This window comes from Mastigoproctus giganteus, chromosome 10, assembly GCF_048544385.1.
Source record: "Mastigoproctus giganteus isolate SK-2022 chromosome 10, ASM4854438v1, whole genome shotgun sequence".
Taxonomy (NCBI): Eukaryota; Metazoa; Arthropoda; class Arachnida; order Uropygi; family Thelyphonidae; genus Mastigoproctus; species Mastigoproctus giganteus.
Genome location: NC_143584.1, coordinates 10369407 through 10392863, shown reverse-complemented (window position 1 = coordinate 10392863; position 23457 = coordinate 10369407). Strand labels below are relative to the sequence as shown.

Here is a 23457-nt window from a genome sequence, read left to right as displayed (position 1 = left end):
TAGACAAGGTTTGACAATCTGTCCTGCTGCTTCTTTTAATATTATTGAATAAATCCCAACAGCTCCTCATGCCTTTTTCACTTTATATCAACGGCAAACCCAGTGAAAATTTTATCAGCAACATAATATACTAAAATATTAAAAATAAGGCTACTGGAATAAGAATCAGTTTCTGTCAATAGTAATAAACCTGTGCTTCTCTAGTGGGGAGAACTCTACTAATTAAAACAAATCAGACACAAAGTTTACCTTCATGTCTGATTTTAAGTGCAGGTTTCAAATTTGGCAACCAGACAACTTGGTGGGTGGGCAATATGATTGGGGTGTTTAAGGTCTGGAAGGATATGCGTAACATGAATGAGTATGATACTTTTTTTTTTTTCCTCGCATCAAAGACAAGAACCAGTGGGCACAAATGTACAATCTAAGAGAGTAACAGAAGGCTAGGTTTCACAAAGTTTGTACAGCAATAATATACAGCATACTATTCATTCTTAGGATAAGTTATGTCCAATGGTGGCTGAGGATAGTTTGGTAAAATTAAAGGCAGAATTGGGTGGTTACTTTTTTGGCAATAGAAAAAATGAGTGACTATAAAGTTTTATTTATTTTTATTTTTTGGCAGATGCATTAAAACTCTGCATCCTTGCATTATTTGGCCACTCTAATATTCTAAATAATAATCTAAATAAATTAAAGAAAGGATTATCTAGAAATTTATTAAATCATACCACAGAATTCACTGGAAAAGGAATGCCAATTAATGCCGCCATTAATGGAGCAATATCAGCTTGGTTTACATCTACTCGCCTCACTGTAGATAACTTCCATGCTACAAATAAAACACATATTTATTCATCTGTATTTGAAATATTTAAATAATTAATATTTATTTTGCACTAACTTATGTCTGTGTATTATATAGTAAAACCAGGTTAATTTGAAGTTCAAGGGGCCAAAATTTATTTTTCAAATTTAAACAGGTTTGAAGTACCTGTACAAGTTCAAAACATGTTTGAATTAATTAATCAAGAAAAATTTTTCATCAGATACTGTTATTAAAAATTCAGGGCAAAAGCCCCGAGGCTGCAGGAAAAGTTACAGATAAGTTAGAGCAAATGCGTCATGTCTATATGCAGTAAATTAACCAAAGTTAATTAATTTATTTTTTAATTTACTACATATAGACATGATGCACTTTAACTTAAGTCTCTAAATTTTCCCACAGTCTGAGGCTTTTGCCCTGAATTTTTATTAAGTATTAAACTACAAAACACCATATGGCATCTCTCATATTGTGGACTTAATTTCACAATTGGGTTGTCAGCTGGTATACCTTCAGAGTACCTAAATGAAGGGCAAATTGCCCTGAAATGGCTGTCTGGGTGGTGGTATCCACTGAGAATAAGTAATAATAGTCTTCTCTAATGGGAAAGTGTTACTTATTCGAAGTATAACTGGATAGGTAACTCGTTGTGAAGGTATTCACAATGAAATGATGCCATTTTAATAACTTCAGTTAATTTACTTCATACAGATATAATGCATTTGCACTAACTTATATGTCAGATACTCGTATTAACATTATAGAGAAGGCGCCTCCGTAGCCAGGTGGGAAGGAGCAGCAGTGCGTAGAACACGCTTCTTGATTAGACCGGGGTTCGAGCCCGTCACCACCAAATACGGAGGATGCGGAAAGGTCAGGGAATGACCACCGCATATCCCGGAGCAATATGGCCTTAGTTGCTAATGCTCCTAAAAACCAAATAACAAACAAACATTATAGAGAATTTTCATAATTCTCTTAATAATCTTTTAGGTTTGTTGTAATATTCATGAATAGAGAGTTAACACATTAATTTAGTAATCAATATGAGAGAGAGCAACTGTGCAGTGGGAAATCAAGATGAAATATAAGCTGCACATTAATAAATTAAATTAAGCATTATATTGTTTACTACTGTATTTACCTACTAAAGAGAAAGGGAGAGAATCCATTTCTTGGGATATTATTTGTTGTTTAATACTTGGAATCTAAGCAAAAAAGGATGACATTTCTCTGTTCTTTGCGTTATCACTTTGTAGGTAGTAGTAGTAGTAGTAGTAGTAGTAGTGGTGGTGGTGGTGGTGGTGGTGGCATGTAATGCAAGAAAGCAAATGTATGAGCTTATGCAGCATCAGCCAAAAAAAAAAAAAAAATCACGCCATTCCCTCCATATGCCGGTCCAGTTCCTCCTTAAATTTATTCAACCTATCAACTTCCACAACGACAGATGGAAGTTTGTTCCAGCAATTAACCACCCGCTGGCTAAAGGCATATTTCCGCACATCTATTCTACATCTGTCCTTTCGTAATTTGAATTTATGCCCCCTTAGGTTCGTAATCTGAAAAAGTGGAAGGATCCCATCAGAATTCAGCGTGCTGAACCCATTCAAGGCCTTATACACCTCAATCAGATCACCGCGCAGGTGCCTAGTCTCCAGCCACTGCAATTTGCAGAACTTAAGCCTCTCTTGATAAGAGGATCCCTTCATTCCCCTCACCAATCTTGTTGCCCTTCTCTGTATATGCTCAAGTAAATCTACATCCTTCCTAAAATGAGGCCTCCAGACCTGTACGCAGTACTCAAGGCGTGGCCTGACCATTGCCTTATACAGAGGGATAATCACCTCCTTTTCCCTGCTAGCAAAATTCCTATATATCATTGACAAAACCCCATGACTTGCCCTGGCAGCCTGTCTCTGCATTGCTCAGAAAACTTCATATCTGCCTGCACAATTACTCCCAGGTCCTTTTCATTTTCTATCTTGTTGCCCTTCTCTGTACACGCTCAAGTAAATCTACATCCTTCCTAAAATGAGGCCTCCAGACCTGTACGCAGTACTCAAGGCGTGGCCTGACCATTGCCTTATACAGAGGGATAATCACCTCCTTTTCCCTGCTAGCCAAATTCCTATATATCATTGACAAAACCCCATGACCTGCCCTGGCAGCCTTTCTGCATTGCTCAGAAAACTTCATATCTGCCTGCACAATTACTCCCAGGTCTTTTTCATTTTCTACCACCTTAAGTGTAGTACCACACAGTTGGTACATTTCTCTGGGGTTACTTCTACCCATATGCAGTACTTTGCATTTGTCAAGGTTAAACTTCAGTTGCCACTTCTTAGCCCATCTGCCCAAATTATCTAGATCCTGTTGCAGTAGCACACTGCCATTACTGTCATTAACAACCCTGCCAACCTTTGTATCATCTGCAAAATTCGACATTAAGCCTGATATACCTTCATCAATATCATTGATAAATATACAAAACAACAGTGGACCTAACACCGAACCTTGTGGGACTCCACTAATAACATTAGTCCAAGAAGAGCAGCACCCATTGATTACCACCCTCTGTCTTCTCGCACTTAACCATCCTTTTATCCATTGTAGCAACTTACCCTTAATACCATTCTGCTCCAATTTGTACAATAGTCTTCCATGCGCAACAGTGTCAAAAGCTTTCCTGAAATCCAAATATATGATATCAAAATTATTTTTTGCATCCAGTTCCTTTGTAACCACATCATAATATCCTATCAAATTTGTCAGACAAGACTTTCCCTTAACAAACCCATGCTGTGTCTGAATTATTGTTGCAGTCCTGTCTAGATGATCCTGCAATGCATCTTTAACCAGTGACTCCATTATTTTACCCGCAACAGAAGTTAAACTAACTGGTCTGTAATTACTCGTGTCACCCTTCGATCCCCCTTTGTGAATTGGGGATACATTTGCACATCTCCAGTCCGTGGGAACCTCCCCTGAGTCCAAGGATGCTCTCATAATTATGGCTAAGGGTTTGCTTAGTTGCTTTGCCGCCTCCTTTAATATAACTGGATAGATCCCATTCACCCCAAGTGCTTTTCTTACATTTAACTTCAACAATTTCTCTTCCACTTTGCTCTCAGTTATTACAAAATCATTAAGTATCTTGCTACAATTTGATAACCTTCTGCCATTTTCAAACCTTAATAATTCCTCACATGTGAATGTAGATGCAAAATACTCATTCAGTTTGTTTGCTATCTGAGCAGGATCGTCAACAGTCGAACCATCGATGTCAAGTGGACCAATCAGATTCATCCCCTTCCTTTTAGAGTTTATATAAGTAAAGAAATCCCTGCTGTTTTTCTTAGCATCTTTTGCCAAGGATTTCTCGTAATCTACCTTCGCCTGCCGAAATTCCTTTGTGACCTGATTACAGATTAACTTATATCTGCCATAGGCTTCTGAGTCGCTTGATAATTTATATGCATCCCATGCATTTTTCTTCTCTGTTACGAGTCTCATTAGTTCATTTGACAACCATTTATAATAGAAACTGCTCTTGCTAATTAAATTACATGAGCTGGTGATCAGATTGATGTCACTTTAGAACAGCCGAGAGTGGTAGGCAGAAAATACACAGTGTCTCAGTACATTGGAAAAAAATGTTTGATTACAGTTTCAAAATTTTACCTTGGCTGCATAGAATTAAATCAATTAATGCATATAAAGAAAAAAAAAAAAAAAAAGTTGTCACGGAAATTCAATTCAAACAAGGAGGTATATGATAAAATTTCTGGAAAATCCAAATATATGATGCCACTATAGCAAGTTCAGTTCTTTTTAGGTACACACTGGACCCAGTAACTTTCATTGTTATACCCATCTGTCCATCAGTTTTATAGCTCAGAGTTTGGTTTTAACTGTTTCCAATACTTTAGCACAAAGAAAAGCTTCATTTTCAACGAAGTAAGTGAGTTGAGCAATTTTCAGTTAAAAAGAAAAAAACTTTGTGAATTAAAATTGCTCAATTCAATTACAATTCAGGTTTAACCTCTTGGGTTGCTTGTCAAATTTTATCACCATGACAATGCAATCACATCAGCCAATAGAAAGAACAAATGATTTTTCAGATAAAAAACACCTCCAGATGGAATTTCAGGTTAGTGTACTGCTTAAAATTTTTTTCCCAATGGCCCAAGTTAAAAGCCATGTCTCCTCTTATATCATTTATAAAAATTTAACACTGTTACAGTAATTGCAATCATTTTGCCATTGTAATGAGTGCAGTTAAGTGCACAAATCTGGTGTGAAATGTGGCCACATGTGCAGAAAGAGAACCAGCTCCAATGGCAGGCATAAAGCATGCCCGACTTTCTCATGTAAAATAGACCCAATCAAAATTAAAAGGACACTTACTACTTGGAAATTTTTAACATCAGTCTAAGACCCTGCATAGAGAATCAAAAGTTAAAAGCCGGGTATCCTCTTATGCTGTTTGTATAAAGTTAACACATCAGTTTTCCATTACCAACGTGTGTAGTGGCACTGCAAAAATTGTGTGAAACATGGCCATAATGGATCCAGAGAGAAAACCAGCTCTGACAGCAAGAATAAAGCACACAAGACATTTACAAGTAAAATAGCTCCAGTGGAAATAAATAAAAAATCATGCCACTTGGAAATTTTTTAGCAATGAGCCATCATAAAGAAACAAATGTACTAAATATTCTCTTATGCCACTAGTAAAATTTCAACACATCACTTTTGCTGTTGCCAAAATGGACTGCAAAAATGGCAAGGAAGACAGACATAAAACATGTAGAAAGAGAACCAGCTCCAATGGCAGGAATCTGTGCAATAAGCCCCAGCAGTACACCACTGGAAGGAGGTGGCTCATTGAGGGGAAATGGCTGTAGCAGATGCAGTGGGATAATGAGCTCTGATGACAGATAAAATTCAGTTCTTTTGCTAATTTACTTGATTGTTGGATCAATAAATTAGACCTTCAATAAATAAAAAAGCAACATTTATTGAATAAGCATACCAGCTTATAAAATTACACAAAAAAAATAGCAAATTCTTGTTATAGCTAGATTCAATTTTGTTATAACAATGTTTGCCTGTAGTTGAACTGGCAGTCTTCTTTTCATTTTAGACAAGCTATCCAAGTATTTATTTTGAATAATCCATACTAAAATGCATATATAAAACTCTATATTGTAGGTCGAGGAATGGCAACAACTTCAAAACAGATTGCATTTTGAATAATCCAATAATGAATTAACAAGGATATGCTGAACTGTACAGCCATACAGTAGAGTCAAGAAGTTCCTAAACTGGCAGCACAGTACTGCAATAAATAAACACAGCATAAAATGCACAGGAATTCATTAATCTTTCAGTATTCATTTCATTGCTGTGCATGTTTGAAGTGCATTTTTTTTATAACAATTTCTGAGTATGAAAAATTGTAGAATTTTGAACATTGTGCATATCAAAATTTGCCAATTCTTAGGGTTTGTTGTTGTCATTTTGGTTTTTAGGAGCATTAGCAACTAAGGCCATACCGCTCCGGGATATGCGGTGGTCATTCCCTGACCTTTCCACATCCTCCGAATTTGGTGGTGACGGGCTCGAACCCCGGTCTAATCAAGACGTGTGCTACACACTGCTGCTCCTTCCCACCTGGCTACAGAGGCACCAATTCTTAGGGAAACCTACTTATGAAACAATGGAAATGATGTGTCAGGTTTATGGAGAGGGTTCGCCATCTGTGTTTAAATGCCATCATAAATTCAAAGAGGGGAAGGAAAGTTTAGCAGACACAATCAAGCTGGAAGACCTTTAAGTGCTCATACACTGAAAATACTAAAACAGTCTGACTACATCTGCATTAGAATGATTGTATCCCTACTGGTAAACATGCAGGAGCTAAACATTTCACATTGAAGCTGTCATGGAATTTCTATTGACGATTTGAATATGCACCAGATTGATCAGCATGTGTGCCTTGAATGTTTACCAATCATCAATGCAATGAGAGGGCAACAATTTACAGTGATCTCATAATGGCATCTGATGACGATTCATTTCCTCAAGTCCATCATTACCAGGAACAAAACTAATTGACAACTCGACAACCTATGATGTGTGAAATCATCTCACTTGCTGTGATCAAAAGAATTTCAGCAAGACACATCAGAAAGGAAAGTGATGTTAAAAGTTTTTCTGACCATCACCAAATGTGCACTATGAATTCCTCAAGGTGCCATTATGAATAAGGAAACAAATGTACAGATGTTCTAAATGCAAGAAGGAATTTGGCAAAAAAATTCCGAACAATGGGCTATGAAAGACGAAGTATTTTTGCAGCAATGCACCTGAACATCGCTCATTTTTCATGCAGCAAGAGCTTGACAAATAGAATACTGTGGTGTTACCACATCTCCCTTACTCACCTGACCACTCACCATATGATTGATTTTTTCTTTTCCAAGTAATGAAACAATGTTTACAAGGCTGTCACTTCCACAGCAAACAAGAGATTATTGGTGCAACTTAAGATGCTCTCTACACAATCCAGCCAAAAACAGTTCCAGAACTGCTACAAATAATTGTACCAATGATGGCAAAAGTGCATTACTGCTTGAGGAGAGTACTTTGAAAGTGGCTATGTCTAGGTTTAGTTACATTTAATATAAAATGTCTGGCAACTTTTTAACTGTACCACAATAAATAACAAATATTAACATAAGATATGATAACAAAACCAGAAAGCACATGTGTAAATATCAATTTTTATTTTCTTAATAAATCAATGAGGTGAATTACAAATTTTGAGCCCTCCCAAGATTCATGAATTCTCTGCCTCCCCTCACATTTCACAACATAGTAGACCTGGCAATATGGTATTTTCAACACTGAAGGTGAATCTTACAGCCAAAAACATAACTGTTCTCTTTTTCTGACAAGAAGAAAATAAAAACAGGAAAAAAAAAATGAAATTCAGCTGTGAAGAAATAACAACCCAAATAAAAGATATTTATTTCAAAGAGTGCATAATGCAATGATGAAAATTGTGAAAAAAAAAGTCATTCCCAAGATGGATCTAGACTTGTGGACTGAACTGTACACAATAACACTGCCATCACAAGTTGGAATCTCTAATTCCATAACATGAAATAAATATGATGCACAGTTTTCTTCAAGTTTCAGTTTTCAATGCCCTATTAAGATTTTGGTTGCTTCTGCAAGAACTTTTGAATGTTACTTTAATGATAATACACAATACAAAAAAAAAAAAATCTGTTCCTTTCTCAGCTATTACAGAAATATTAAATACCTTCAGAAAGTCCATCATGATAAGCATTTCTTCCAGCACCTAAAGGATTTCTGATACCTGCTCCCCATGCTATTAGTGGAGTGAGAGTTTCTTGAGGATGTCCAGCACCATGACTACCTAAACAACGTATCATTTAAATAGTTCTGATTAATCAAATGCACATCACTTTGATAAACTGATTAATCAAATGCACAACACTTTGATAAACTGCTTTAAAAAAATAAGTACAAAAAAAATTTAGAGAATAAAATGAAAAACATTTTTAGCTGAAAATATAAATTACAATTAAAATTAAAGATTTGTGGGTTTTTTGGAAATAGTGATGTGCAGTACAACACCCTTTCATCTAATTATTTTAGTTAACCTATTTTTCCAAATAAAAACCTATCCTTTCCAAGGAATTAACCTTCAAAATCATTGCACAGGAGAAATATAAAAGAATGACCCAATTTCAAACTTTAATAATTCCATAACAAGTATAGACATATGTTACTTTCATCAATGAAGAGATAATGCTATCACATTTCATAATTTTGGTGAAATAAATATCCACTTAGTCAGCTGTAGAACGTTGCCTAAACAGAAGTCCACCTTTCTCCATACATTCTGCATATTTCTGAAATAACATCTGCAATCTTCCGTTTCAGAGTCAGTAAGTTTGGTGCAACAGTGCAGAATACAACATCCGTAATGCAGCCCCTGGAAAATTTTCATCAAGGAGTGTACGGACAGAATGAATCAAGTGTGGTGGGGTTCTGTCTTGCTGAAACAGTGCAGTTGGCTGTCAGTACTAAAGGTGAAGAATCAATGAGAAATCCAAACCACACATTTGTCTTTGTACCACTCTTAAAATGCTCCCTTACAGCTTGGGAACTTTCTAAACCACAAACACAAGTATTATGCTTATTAACTTTACTTGGTACATGAAATGTTGACTAATCTGTGAAGCATACACATGTGACAGATAGTCATTATATTCTTATATGTTGTTTGTTTGTTATTTGGTTTTTAGGAGCATTAGCAACTAAGGCCATATTGCTCCAGGGATATGTGGTGGTCATTCCCTGACCTTTCCATATTTGGTGGTCACGGGCTCGAACCCCAGTCTAATCGAGAAGCGTGTGCTACGCACTGCTGCTCCTGCCCACCTGGCTACGGAGGTGCCATATTCTTATATGCACTGTAGCATTCATCAAGCAAAGTTTTCCCAGTATGAACAACCTGCTACCTGACAAAGCTGAAGTTTCAAACATTTGTGAAACAACTTATGCACAACTGATTTTGGAATCAGCAGTTCATCTGAAGCTCATCTCGCTAACTTAGGCTTCAAGAAAATATCTGGACTGGTGTCACATTTTCAGCTGAAGTGCTTGGATGTCCAAAACTGTCTTTTATTTATGATATGGTTTCCAAAAATGTTTATAACAATGTCATATCATCTTCATTGTTGATAGTGACTTTCCAATATTTACGTAAAATGCAACTGAACCGTAGTGGGAAAATTTGTTTCAGCCAGCCATGAAACAACACTGGGCTTCTAAATTAATTAACGTGTAGTAGCCATTTATATTTTTGTAAGATATGAGTAGCACCTGAGAGGGAAAAACAAAAAATGATTAGGAAACTTGATGACATTCTACATTCAATAATGAAATTTATGATGAAATTATTATGAAACTGTTTTTCTATGTAAGTCTCTTCATTTCTTCTAGAATTATTAAAGTTTAAAATCAGGTCATTCTTTTGTGGTCATTCTTATGCTTTATATTTTATAACAGAGTAAATTTAATTACAGGTAGCCCTCATTTTGCGCTGGTCCGATTTGTGCCGATTTGCAATATCACCGATCACTAACCACAACGCCATTTTTATTTTTATTTATTTATTTTTGCAATTTTTTTATAAATTGAAAGTTTAAAATCGTCAGACAAAATTTATCGGCATCGTACTGTGTATGTATCATGCACTGTTCACGTGATTTAAGACAATCTGAGCCAATCAGCAATTAGCGCATTCGTATCAGAGACGAGAAAGATTCCCACCCTCAAAGTAACCACTCGTGGATGCGGGTAGTAAAGGTCCATGCAGTGAAACATTCAGTTGGTTGTTGTTTATGCTATTTACACGTGTTGGAAATTTATTATGCTAACATTTTTTATTAATTGTGCTATTAATAAATTAAATAATAATAATGAGTGATAGCCACGTGCAGTTTTTTCCAATTGTGTTATAAAGTTTTTAATTTAATAGAATAAAGACATGCCAATGTCTTTTTAATAGAATTTAATAGAATAAAGACATCTGGTAAAAATAGTTAATTGAATCGTAGTGCAATATTCGGAGGATGAAATCTGGTGAAAGCCGCCCTAATATGTGTAGGGCTATGAATATGCCTCCACTGACTATTACTAAAACTATGAAGAATGTTAATAAAATAAAACAATCGATATAAAGTGGTAGGTAAAATTTTTTGTGCCCAGAACCTAACCCTGTGATTTCCAATTAACTCCATTATATAAAGGTTCCATTTTCACCTGTCCTCCTAGGAACCTAACCCTGACATAAATCGAGGGCTACCTACATATGTAAATTTATATTTATGCTTATATAATAAGTCATGTTATTATTTTACTTTTTTTTTTCTTTTTTTGCTTTTAAGCAGTAGCCTGAAAGCAAAAAAAATAATTAAGGTTTTCTCTTTTGCTTTCAAGTGTTTCGTTTCTTCTAAACAGTTCCTTACTGCTGTCTTACCAGTCTAAATACTGTTCCCATATCTGGGGTGGTAAATCCCCCCCATAAAAACCTCTCAAACTCCCGGCCTCTATCCAAAAGAAGAGAATCATATTAATTAATGATCCTCACAGACTATTCCATTTCCAATCACTCACTCACTCACTCTCACACACACACAGTTTCTGCTAGAAATATAGTCAAATTATCTTCAGACTTACCCCAGTCAGTCATACCATGGTCAGAAGTAAACACATAAGCTGTTTTTCCATCATGGTTAAAGTAATCTTCAATCAAATTTACACATCGCTGAACTCCATCATCAACCAACTGAATGTTTTCAAGGTATTCTCTAAAAAATTACAAGAAATACAGAATGTTAATCAGAGAGTGTAATTTAATTTTATCATAAATTTAATGAATATGACCATGATCCCTCAAAAAATAAGTAAACAGAACCATAAAGACAAACATCTGAATAAAATAATCACAATTTTCCATAGTAACAGTGAGTTACAATAACAGAAGTATTAACTAATAAGTAAAATACAGAAAAACCTTATAAATTGAGCATTTTAAAATTTGGAATTCTCAAAAATACAAAAATTTTCAAAAAATATATATTTTTTTATTAATTTTATTGAACACATTATAATAATGATAATAATAACAATTGAGAAATTTCTCTTAAGTACCATGCTTTGACTGTCATTACTTTGGCTACTATAATTTACAATTTGTTAAATTATACTCAACTACAGGAAAATCTGCCGTGGTTTTCTGATGTAGCATATTCCTCAACTTTAATCAAACTTTGTAACGTATCACTTGTTTGTTACTACTCTTAATTGACTAACAGCTATTGTTATTTAAACAGTACATCATATAAACTTAGAAAGCAATTAAGGTTCCCCCCCCCACAAAGAATGTGACACCAGAAATCATATTATTACCTTGTCACACATTCATTTCTTAACTGCAGACTTGACAATTTGATGTACTGCTCATTTTGGAAAATCTTTAGCAGAGCTATTGAAGCAATGATCACAGGAAAGTTTCCTAGGGATCATCACATCTAAGCCTTAAGTTAACAAAAAATAACAATAATAAAAAAATTCTCATTTTAAAAGGTTACATGATGTATAGTTCCATAACAGTACCTGTCAGCTATGATTAGGAGCAATGAGAGATACATCACAGAGGAGATTATATTTACTTAACTGTATTAATCATATCAATACAGGTGCCTCTGTAGCCAGGTGGGCAGGAGCAGCAGTGCATAGCACACGCTTCTTGATTAGATCGGGGTTCGAGCCTGTGACCAATAAATACAGAGGATGCGGAAAGGTCACGGAAAGACCACCGCATATCCCCGGAGCAATATGGCCTTAGTTGCTAATGCTCCTAAAAACCAAATAACAAACAACAATATCGATACAATTACAACTATATCAGTAATTTTTTTTAACTTAAGACACACAATGTAAACACAGAAAAATTTTCCAAAAATACACCTATAACTTCCAGGAAATAGCATATAATGCCATAGAGGTTGCTTTGCCAATTCAAAAGAACATACATAATCTTTCTATAATAGTTGATGAGCTTTGCATTTTTCTACAAGCACAGCTGTACAGTATTAGATTTCAAAAAATGCAGCTAAGGTTTAAGTCCAAGTATTTGGATCAATTACCTGCAACTGGTACTGTAGGATTGACGAAGTTCCACAGTTTATCATTATAGTATGAACCAGAGCTATAATGCTCAATATGTTCTACATTTATATCAATATTTGTAAAAGAATAAGAGAAATTCACCTCAATATGATATGTAGAACACTTTCGTATGATACTCTCCAGAAATTAAAACGGTTGGTTAGTGAAAGTTTTTAAAAAATTGAAAAATCTTACATTATAGTAAGAAATAATTAACAATAATTAAAAATCAAATGAACACAATTAAAAATCAATTTAACGCAATTAAAAATTAAGTAAAAAATTAATTTAACGAAAAAAATTGCAAATCAATTTTCCTTCCTGAAGCTGACAATGCTTTTCAACCGTATGTCGTGAATCAGTTTATCATTAAATGTTTGAGCCCATATCTAACTGATTCCCTCTTAACTATTTTTAATACCATATTAAAAGGAGAATTATTCCCTCCAACATGGAATATGTATTCTGTTAGGCCACTCCTGAAAGTTTCCCAGCCAACTGAAGCCAAGCACTTTAGACATATCTCTCACTCCTCGTGTTTACTGAAGCTGCTTGAGAAAACAGTACTGAAAACACTTACCATGCACATACTCCCTCACAAGCCTCATCAAATTCATTACTCTTTGTATGACAGATCAACAATTAATAATCTGCTTATAACTACCAATGCCATCCTTGGATTGTTTGAGGAGAAAGAAGAAACTGCTATCACATATCTGGATCTACAAGTGGCATTCAATAGTGTCAACATTCCAGCCTTGCTTAAGCTCCTTCAAAATTACTATCATATCACAGGCCAAGTATTGAAGTTTCTGACATCCCTTCTTCAGAACAGAACCATCAAACTGTCCATAGGAAAGCAGACGTATACTAGGCAAATACAAGCAAGGCAGGCATTCCACAAGGGTGAGTGAGTCCTGTCTGGAATTCTTTTCACAGCTATAATTAACCCCTAATACACAACAGACCAGATATGTTATCATATGCAGATGACTTGAGGCTCTTAACAAAAATAAAATCGGCCGATGAAGCAATAGACACTACAGTAACCACCAACAGACTATAAGAAATACAGCAGTAACTCGTGAGATTTTACCTGCAAGTTAACAATGCAAAATCTGCCACCGTGGTCTTCTTGCTTAAACCCACACCAACCATAATTCAGCCACAGATAGACAAAGCCTTGATCCCCTGCATCGAAAAGCAGAAAGATCTGGGTGTGACCTTTGATCGAAAATTAAGATTCCATCATCACATAGAACTCTGTGCTAAATTCAACAGGAAACAGTGGGTTGCCAAGCAGCACTTGCTACATATTCATAACACAAATCTGATAAGAACGTATATCAGGATGATAATCTTAAGAGGTGTACTGTAAGGGGGGGGTGGAGCTGTGGCGCTCAGCCGCAGACAACAATCATTGAATGCCGCAGAATACTGGCTCCTGCAGTGGGCTACATCTCCCACTACAACACCAATGGCCAAAGCATTGAATTTAACCAATTTGCAACCTTAATGAACGAAAGAAGACTAATCTTCACCATTAAAATGATCGCTGAAAGAATCTCAGCGCTCATCATTTGGGACACCGTGTACTAGCAAATCCCCCAACCAGAGCTCCGCTCCACTCCCATGCTTCTTGCCCTTCCGGCAAGGTTACGTTTTAAAGATCAGTTCCTCCCCTTTCAGAAGCTCCATCTAGCTTAATCCTTGGATGCTGACCTGTGCAAAATTGTAGATGGCAAAAAGTATAGATGGCTCATCCTAGATCTGCACGTGTTCCACAACCATCAACTGGTGTAAGATCGCTCTGGTTTGGCAAGAAAGTCAGGGAAACTTGAATTCAAGAAAACTATCCTGTGTTATTTAAATTTATTTTATCATTTTAATTTTATGTCTTATTATTATTATTATTATTATTGTATTTTTAACTAAATACAACTTGTTCTATGTTATTTATTTATGCTATATTACATTTCCAGCGAGCTGATATCTCTGCCGCTTGTTAACCCCCTGGCTTAGTGCCGTGAATGGTTTTGTAAAGTTAAATTCAGGTTACCTGTGTGTATCTTTGCACCTTACAAATAAAGATCATATTTATTTATTTATTTTATGAGATTATTTTGACTTTTTTTGTTTAAGTGAAAATTTCTATGTTATTAATTCAATAACCTATAAAGTTATAATATGCTCAGTTATATTCTAACTCACTTATATTTATACTATTACAATAATGTTGATATTTTGCTGCTATACAATAATTAGTAATATACAATATTCTTCAACTTTTTATTTTCAAAAATATTAAAAATTAATTATTATATAGTGGATACTTGAAATGCTCTAGTTTATATATTTTGGAATTTTTAGTAAATAACAAAGATATTTGAGAGTGTTTCTTATATTTTCAGATAAATTTTCTTGGAGATGCTGGTTACAATAAAACTCCTTGCAGCATATTCTGTTTTCCATATTTTAGTTTACATGGTATGAAGCAACACTCACAAGATTTAAGAGCAAAGCTAGTTTAACTATCATTCTTCCACTCCATTTCTAATAATTTTATTCTTAACAAATAATAACATGGCATGCTACACATATAATCAATCGTTTTATATATTTTATAAAGAAATATATCAAATATAAAGATATAGTTCAGAGTGTTTCTTCTATTTTCAGACAAATTTTCTTGGAGATGCTGATTAAGATAAAACTCCTTGCAACATATTCTGTTTTATATATTTTGGCTTACACGATATAAAGCATCAGCATCAACCAAAAAAAAAAAAAAAAAAAACCACACACACACCCTTCTCATTTCACCCATCCACTCATTTGTCTAGTTCTGCCTTGAATCTGTTTAAGCTATCAACTTCTACGACAGATGGATATTTGTTTCAGCAATCAACCACCCACTGGCTAAAGGCAAACTTCCACACATCTATCCTACAACTGTCTTTCCTCAATTTGAATTTTTGCCCTCCCAGGCGATTATTCTGAGCAAGAGGAAGAATCCCATCAGCACTGAGCATGCTCAAACCATTCAAGGCTTTATACACCTCAATCAGATCACCTTGCAGGTGCCTAGTGTCCAGACACTAATTTGCAAAACTTAAGCCTTCCTTTGTAAGAGCAATCCTTTGTTCCATTCACTAATCTTGTTCCCTTCTCTGTACTCATTCCACATCTCTACATCTCATTCCAACAGCTCTACATCCTTCTTAAAATAAGACCTCCAGACCACACAATTAAGAGCAAAGCTGGCTCACTACCATTCTTCCACCCCATTTCCTAAAATTTTATTGTTGAAAAATGCTAACATGGCATATTATACACCGATGAGCAAAAACATTATGACCACCTACCTAATATGATGTTGGTCCTCCACGTGCAGCCAAAACAGCTCATACTTGGTGATGTGTGGATGCTGCAAGATTTCTAAATGTGTCTTGTGGTTTCTGGTACCAAAACATAACCAGCAGATCCTTTAACTCCTGTAAGATCCTTGGTTGAGACATTGTAGATCGAAGTTGCTGTTCCAACACAAACCACAGATGCTCGATGGGATTAATGTTTGGGGAATTGGAGGCCAGGGGAATACCTGGAAGTCTTCCTCATGTTCCGCGAACCAGTCTCGAACAATCCGGGTGGTGTGGCATGGTGCATTATCCTGCTGAAAGGTGGCACCGCCAGAGTGTAAGACCGTTGCCATGAAAGGGTGTACCTGGTCAGCAATGATGTTTAAATGGTAGACGTCAGAGTGCCCAGCACATGAATGACTGGACACAGATTATCCCAGCAGAACATCGACTTGTTTTCATCCCATGATGCATCCAGGCGCCATCACTTCCCCAGATAAACGGCGCACATGTACGCGGCCGTCCATATTGTGCAACAGGAAACATGATTAATCAGACCAGACGACCTTCTTCCAATCACTCAAGGTCCAGTTTCGATGCTCATGTGCCAATTGTAGGCACTGTCACCAGTGAACCGTAGTTAGCATGGGCACTTGGTGTGGCCTGCAGCTACACAGCCCCATTTTCAGGTTCGATGTACTGAACCTGAAACCACATACCATCCAGGAGAGCCTTCACTCACTTCAAGCATCGATGAGCCGTGGTCATCAAACACCTCGCCGGCAGTTCGTGGGTCCCCCCTCCTCAAACCACTTTCAGTAGGTACTAACCATGGCTCACCATGAGCACTCCACCAGCCGTGCCATTTTGGATATACCCTGACCCAGTCATCTGGCCATTACAATTTGGCCTTTATCAAACTCGCTTAAGTACTCTGCCTTTCCCATCTGAAGAACAAGGGTAACACTGATTAACGGAGCTCCGTTAATCAGTGTTACCAATCAGTATCAGCTGTTTTTTTATACAGTGTCCCAACCCACGCATGCACCATAGTTCACCTGCAGTTGCTTCGATTTGCGTAATGACTCGATGGTCATAATTTTTAGGCTCATCAGTGTATGTACAATGTTGTTGTTGTTATGGGGATTTGATGGCACGTAAGCTACTATGGCTATAATGCACGTATTCATTTATAATATAAGGAAATGAGAACTTTTCGTAAAATCAGAAATGATTATATGTACAATCGATTGTTGTAGATATCGTTTCATGTTTTTTTTAATATCTAAAGAGAAGCCAGTGAGAGTATGAAACTGAATGATTTCTTTAAGAAACTGAAGGCTTTCTAGTTTCAGTGAATATTTGTAAAATAATAAGAGGAGTTTACCTCAATATAGTACGTTGAACACTTCCGTATGATACTCTCCAGAAATTAAAACGAAAAAAAATTTCGTTTTTTCGTTTTAATTTCTGGAGAGTATCAATACGGAAGTGTTCTACATACTATATTGAGGTAAACTCCTCTTATTATTTTACTAATATTAATATCAACGTAAAACGTATTGAGTATTACAGCTCTGATTCACACTATCTAGTTTCAGTGAATATATTTGTTTTTCTATATATAATTTTCTATATTTGTTTTTCTATGAATATATTTGGAGAAAAACATATTCAAAAATTTCCTTGAAGGATAAATTTGCTAATTCCACAAAGAAATATTTTTGCTGGCAATACTGTGACACTTAGATTAACAAATGTGTTAATTAACAAGTGTGACAGATTAGCAGCAAATCAAAAGGAAAGACAGTTGTCTTCTTTTCTTTTGATTTTCTGCTAGTGGCATATTATACATTATGGTTTCCAAAAAGGTTTTTTCATAGTACTGAAGGTAATACAGAATAGTAGAGATATTAGCATTAGTAGAGGCATACAATACAAGAAAGCAAAGCTTATGCAGCATCAGCCAAAAAAAAAAAAAAAAAAAAAAAAATATCCTCCATTCATTTATAATATAAGGAAATGAGAACTTTTCGTAAAATCAGAAATGATTATATGTACAATCAATTGTTGTAGATATCGTTTCATGTTTTTTTTAATATCTAAAGAGAAGCCAGTGAGAGTATGAAACTGCCTGTCCAAATGCCTGTTCCAAATGCCTGTCCAGTTAAGCCTTAAATTTAAGGCTGAGCTGGACAGGCACATTTGGAACGAACAGAGGAGTGAAATGGGAGGTTTTTTTTGGCTGATGCTGCATAAGCTTGCTTTCTTGTATCGTATGCCTCTACTAATGCTAATATCTCTACTATTCTGTATGACCTTCGATACTATCAAAAAAGCTTTTTGGAAACCATAATATATAATATGCCACTAGCAGAAAATCAAAAGAAAAGAAGAAAACCATCTTTTCTTTTGATTTGCTGTTATTCTAACTGTCACACTTGTTAATTAACGCATTTGTTAATCTAAGTGTCACAGTATTGCCAGTACAAATATTCCTTTGTGGAATTGGCAAATTTATCCTTCAAGGAAATTTTTGGAGGAAAAACACATCAATTTTAAAAAAGAATTATCTGTAAAACTGTTACCTTCCTTCCAAGAGTTGGTTTCCTTTTTACAAATAAATGAAGTTATCGATGACAAATACAATTTTCTGCAAAAAAGGAAGCTGACCCTTGGTAGAAAGGTAACTGCTTACTAAGTCTCTCTCTCTCTCCAACCACTGTTTGGGTTCCTTTAACTAATGTTTGCAAGCAGAAATGCACACTGACTGGCTCACAAGATGGTTTGCAATGCTGTATCCTTCTCTTCTTCATGTCTTTCTTTGCATTTTCCTCATTTAAAACTAACTCAGTGTAATTCTAGTTTCATTAATATGTCAATTCTTAAGCCTGATGGCAGGATTCAATATGGAATCTATAAACATTTCCCATTATTATGTAATGTTCTATTGTTTGGGAGTTTAATTTACTTTACATAATACTTTTTATGGGTGTGTTCAAGGGGTGGTGATGTGCATTCCATAACTTCTCTTACCCAAATTTCATCCTCACCTTCTCGGGGTGAACTGACCTGTTTCCACAGAAGAGGCTCTGGCAACCGAGTCAAAGCAGTATAATCGTCCCATCACATACAGAGGAAATGATGTACCCAAAGCCTGTCTAGAGGCTATAAGGTGGCAGCCCCACCACTAGACTTACCCTGCGAAAGGCTGGTAACCTATCTGGGGGACACTCTAAATACTCAAAATAAGCTCAAGGGAAAAAATTGGACAGATCTCAAGGATAATGACCTAGGCAATGAAGATAGGACTACGATTAAGGACATTAAAGTAGCAACTTGGAACGTCAGAGGAATAAATCACAAATTAGATAAATTGCCCATGGAACTAGAAAATAGAAATATTGACATAGCAGTCATTACAGAAACAAAAAAGAACAAAGGATCCAAAGAAATAGGTAACTTCACAATGATATACTCAGGCATACCAAGTGAAATGTGGGCATCATTGGGAGTTGCTGTTATAATAAAGAAAGAATGGGAAAACAAAATATTAGACTACCCTTGGATATCACCCAGAATATTGAAATTGAGACTAAAAATTCTTTCTTATACAATAACAATCATTGGCATCTACGCACCAGTAGAAGGCAACATTGATGAAACCGCAGAATTTTATGAAAAATACAAGAGATCATAGACCAAACTAACAAAAACGAATACCTCATACTAGCAGGAGATTTTAATGCAAGGGTTGGTGCTCAATCAGTAGACAAATGTATAGGATCAGAAGGCGAACCCGTGGTCAACAATAATGGACGATGCTTGATAGACTTCTGCATTTTTAATAAACTTAAAATTACAAATTCTTTTTTTAAACACAAGAATATCCATAAATTCACATGGGAAGCAAGAAACACAGTCTATAATAGATTATATTATCATTAATGAAAATTTAAATGACAAAATTAGAGACACTAGAGTATTCAGAGGCAGTGAAGTTGACAGTGATCACTACCTAGTAGAAAGCACTTTCAAAATAAAAAGAAGAAAATACCAAAAAAAACTACTAAGAAATTAAAAATACATTTGTTGGAAGATGAAAGCACTAAATTCCTGTATGAAAGTCAATTGAAAGATAACTCAAATCAGATGAAAGTGATAATGTTGAGGAAATCTGATCAAACATGAAAAAATCAATTCTGGGAGCTGCTGAAAAAAAGTCTTGTATATAAACCTAAAAAAAATAAAAACTGGCTAAGAACTTGGAATGAAGAATTGAAACAAACAATCTATGAGAAAAGAAATCATCTATAAACTGTTCCTACAAACTAAAGACCTACGTCTACACATAAAATATAAAAAGCTTAGAGCAGAAGTTAGAAAACTAACCAGAAGAATCCAACAAGATGACTGGAATAAATTTGTTAAATCTTTAGAACGTGATATCACAGGCCCACAGAGAAGAGGTTTTAAAATTTTTAAGAAATTACAACTAGATACAAATGATCAAATAAAAACCAACTCCATCTCTCAAGCAGAATGGAAGCGACACTATTCCAAACTATGGTATAACCCCAGCATTAGGGAATTGGAAGATGAATCTGTGGTAACCGAAGATGAAGAAAATATAACAATGGAAGAACTAGAGTTAATATTACAAAAATCAAAAAACCGAAAAAGCCCAGGCATATACAATTTGAATGTAGAACTATTTAAATATGGTGGCACCTTGCTAAAAAACATACTACTAAAATTATTTAACATCAATATGGCATAAGCAACAGATACCCAAAGATTGTGAAACAGGAATAGTAATCAACTTACACAAAAAAAGGCTCCAGAAATAACCCTAACAACTACAGGGGGTTAACGCTGCTATCAACCGCTTCAAAGCTATACTCTAATATACTAAAGAATAAACTTAATAAACACAGTGAACAATTCTTAGAAGATGAACAATGTGGGTTCAGAAAAGGGAGAAGCACAATAGATGCCATTTTCTCACTACAACAAATTTTGGAGAAAAGAAGAAAATTCAATCTACCAACATTTCTGCTGTTTATTGATTATGAAAAAGCATATGACAATGTAAACCGGGAAAAACTTTGGCAGATTCTACATGAAGAAAATATCCCAATCCAACTCCAGAAAGTGATGCAAAGCCTATATTAAAACTCAAAAGTCCGCATATATATTTTAATGGTCAACTCTCAGACCCAATTAACACCAATAAAGAAGTCAAACAAGGATGTGGACTATCACCAAATTTATTTAATATTTACATCAATAAAATTATTAAAGAATGGAAACAAACAATTAACAACGGAATACAGTTGAACAATAAGAATAAAATCCAAACTATATTATATGCTGATGATCAAGTTATAACTGCAAAATCTAAAGATGAACTATAGATAGCAGCAAATGAATAAAATAGGTAAAAAGTACGAGATGAAAATCTCCACCTCAAAAACAAAATCAATGGGATTATGTGGAAAAAACATACAAAGAGTCAAAATTGTTATTGATGACAAAATAATAGAACACATATCTGACTTCACCTATTTGTGAAATTTAATATCAAATGAAGGGAAAGACATCCATACTAAACTACAAAAATATAATAAAATGAATGGAACGATTAAATGCCACTTCGGAAAACAAATTACAACTGAAACAAAATTATGACTGCACAACATCACTTCAAAATCAGCCCTCTTCTACAGCTGTGAGACTTGGGTCATAAATAAGAAAGATGCACACAAACTAGAAGCAGCACAAATGAGATTTTATTTTTAAGACCATTATTAGGCTTTACAAGACTAGACCACCAAAGAAATTTAGATATCCACGAGAAATTAAAAGTAGATAACATAGTAAATGACATAAAACGGTATCAGAAAAAGTGGATCAGCCACCTAGAAAGAATGAACCCAGACTGGATCCCAAAATTAGCCTTTCTAACTATTATTATTATTATTAAAATCAGTTTATTTCCCAAAAAACCTTGGGTCACCCCGGGACGGCTCTGTGCCAGAAGAGTGTGAATACAGACTAAGGTGCGAGGAACACAATGTAAAAGGGTACCTTCGTGCTCGACCCGAGACTTTTACAGGATTAAATAAACAATAATGTACAAAATATACAGTAATATACATGATTACATGAAGACAGAAAGTCTTTGTCATATACAAATAGGCAAGTTAAAAGAAAAAAAAAAAAAAAAAAAAAGGTCTGTCCAGGAGCAGGTGAGTATTATAGGTTCATAATCTGGTAACAGTTCTTGAGGATTTCCTTCCTGTAGGGCTTGTCTTCACAGAACCTATCAGGGTGGATCCTAAATTTATTGAAGATCCGAAGACAATTGGCTGGAAACATGTTCCTCAGGGAATCGATGTTTGACAGAGTAAGACGTAGAGGGAGACAGGAGTCGGGGTGCTTCCCTCTTGCCCTCCTCGGGCCAGAGATTAATGCGGATACTGATGGAGCATCAATTCGCCTCGTTATAAGCCGTGCAAGCGTGAGAACATTTTTTGTCATGATGATATGTCTCCAGGGAGTGGTGCCTAGATTTGCTTGTAGGATAGATCTGGAGATAGTTAGGGGGTGGCCTACCACCCTGTTCATCCATCTAAGCAACCAGTACTCTAAACTGAGATACTTCTGAAGGTATGAGGCAGGGGCAGATGACCAAATTTCTGAAGCATAGAGAGGAATCGGCGTAATACACCTCAGGATGTGCCGAATAAGCAGCGCTGGCTGATGCACACCAACGAGCTCTTGACGCACTGCCCAAAGAGCAGCGTACGTCTTCTGCCTCATCCTGGCAAAGTGAGGCTGAAATGTGAGCCCAACGTCCCAGGTGAGGCCAAGATCAGTATGAGAGGTCACTTTTTGCACCGGTTCCCCACTCACAAAGATTTGAATATCATTTTTGGCTTTCTTCTTGGTTATCGTCAGTTGTGCTGATTTGGAAGGGCTCAGATGCAGCCCTATTGTGGCAAGATAACTTTCCAAGCTCAATATCTGTCTAGAAGCTTGTTGGTTGATATCATGAATCTGATGATTATGATCTGAGCTCGCGTAGAATTTCAGATCGTCGGCATAAGAAACAAAGTTCGGATTCTGAGCAAGGAAAGGCTCCAAAACTGCTGCAAACAGGATAGCTGACAGTACGCTTCCTTGTGGGATGCCTCTTGAGACGTCAATAGTTACTTGAAAGTCATTGTGGATCACAGACAGATGTCTAGAAAGTAAAATAGACTTCAAAATTTGAAGTAACTACAAACCTACAGGCAAGAGAGATGTGGGTCGACCAAGACAATGATGGCAAAATCAAGACCATCTCCAAGAGCTACAACGGAACAGGCCTTAAAAGACCTAAGCCAGGCCAAGTTCATGATGAATACTTTTTACACAATAAAATTCACTTAAACAAATCACAGTTTAATTAGTGGTATTCACATATAATTAATTTAATATGTAAAACCA

The 23457-nt window shown here is 35.7% G+C and overlaps 1 protein-coding gene across 1 annotated transcript in view; it reads right to left on the bottom strand.

Moving 5' to 3' along the window:
* Positions 1-23457, bottom strand: part of LOC150078681 (GPI ethanolamine phosphate transferase 1-like) — a 132411-nt gene that overhangs the window by 102532 nt on the left and 6422 nt on the right. Inside the window, exons 5-7 of the mRNA XM_090383893.1 lie at positions 11111-11241; positions 8160-8276; positions 732-832 (exon numbers count right to left, since the gene is read on the bottom strand). Of these exons, the coding sequence (XP_090240019.1) occupies positions 732-832; positions 8160-8276; positions 11111-11241 (349 nt within the window). The remainder of the gene's footprint in view (positions 1-731; positions 833-8159; positions 8277-11110; positions 11242-23457) is intronic.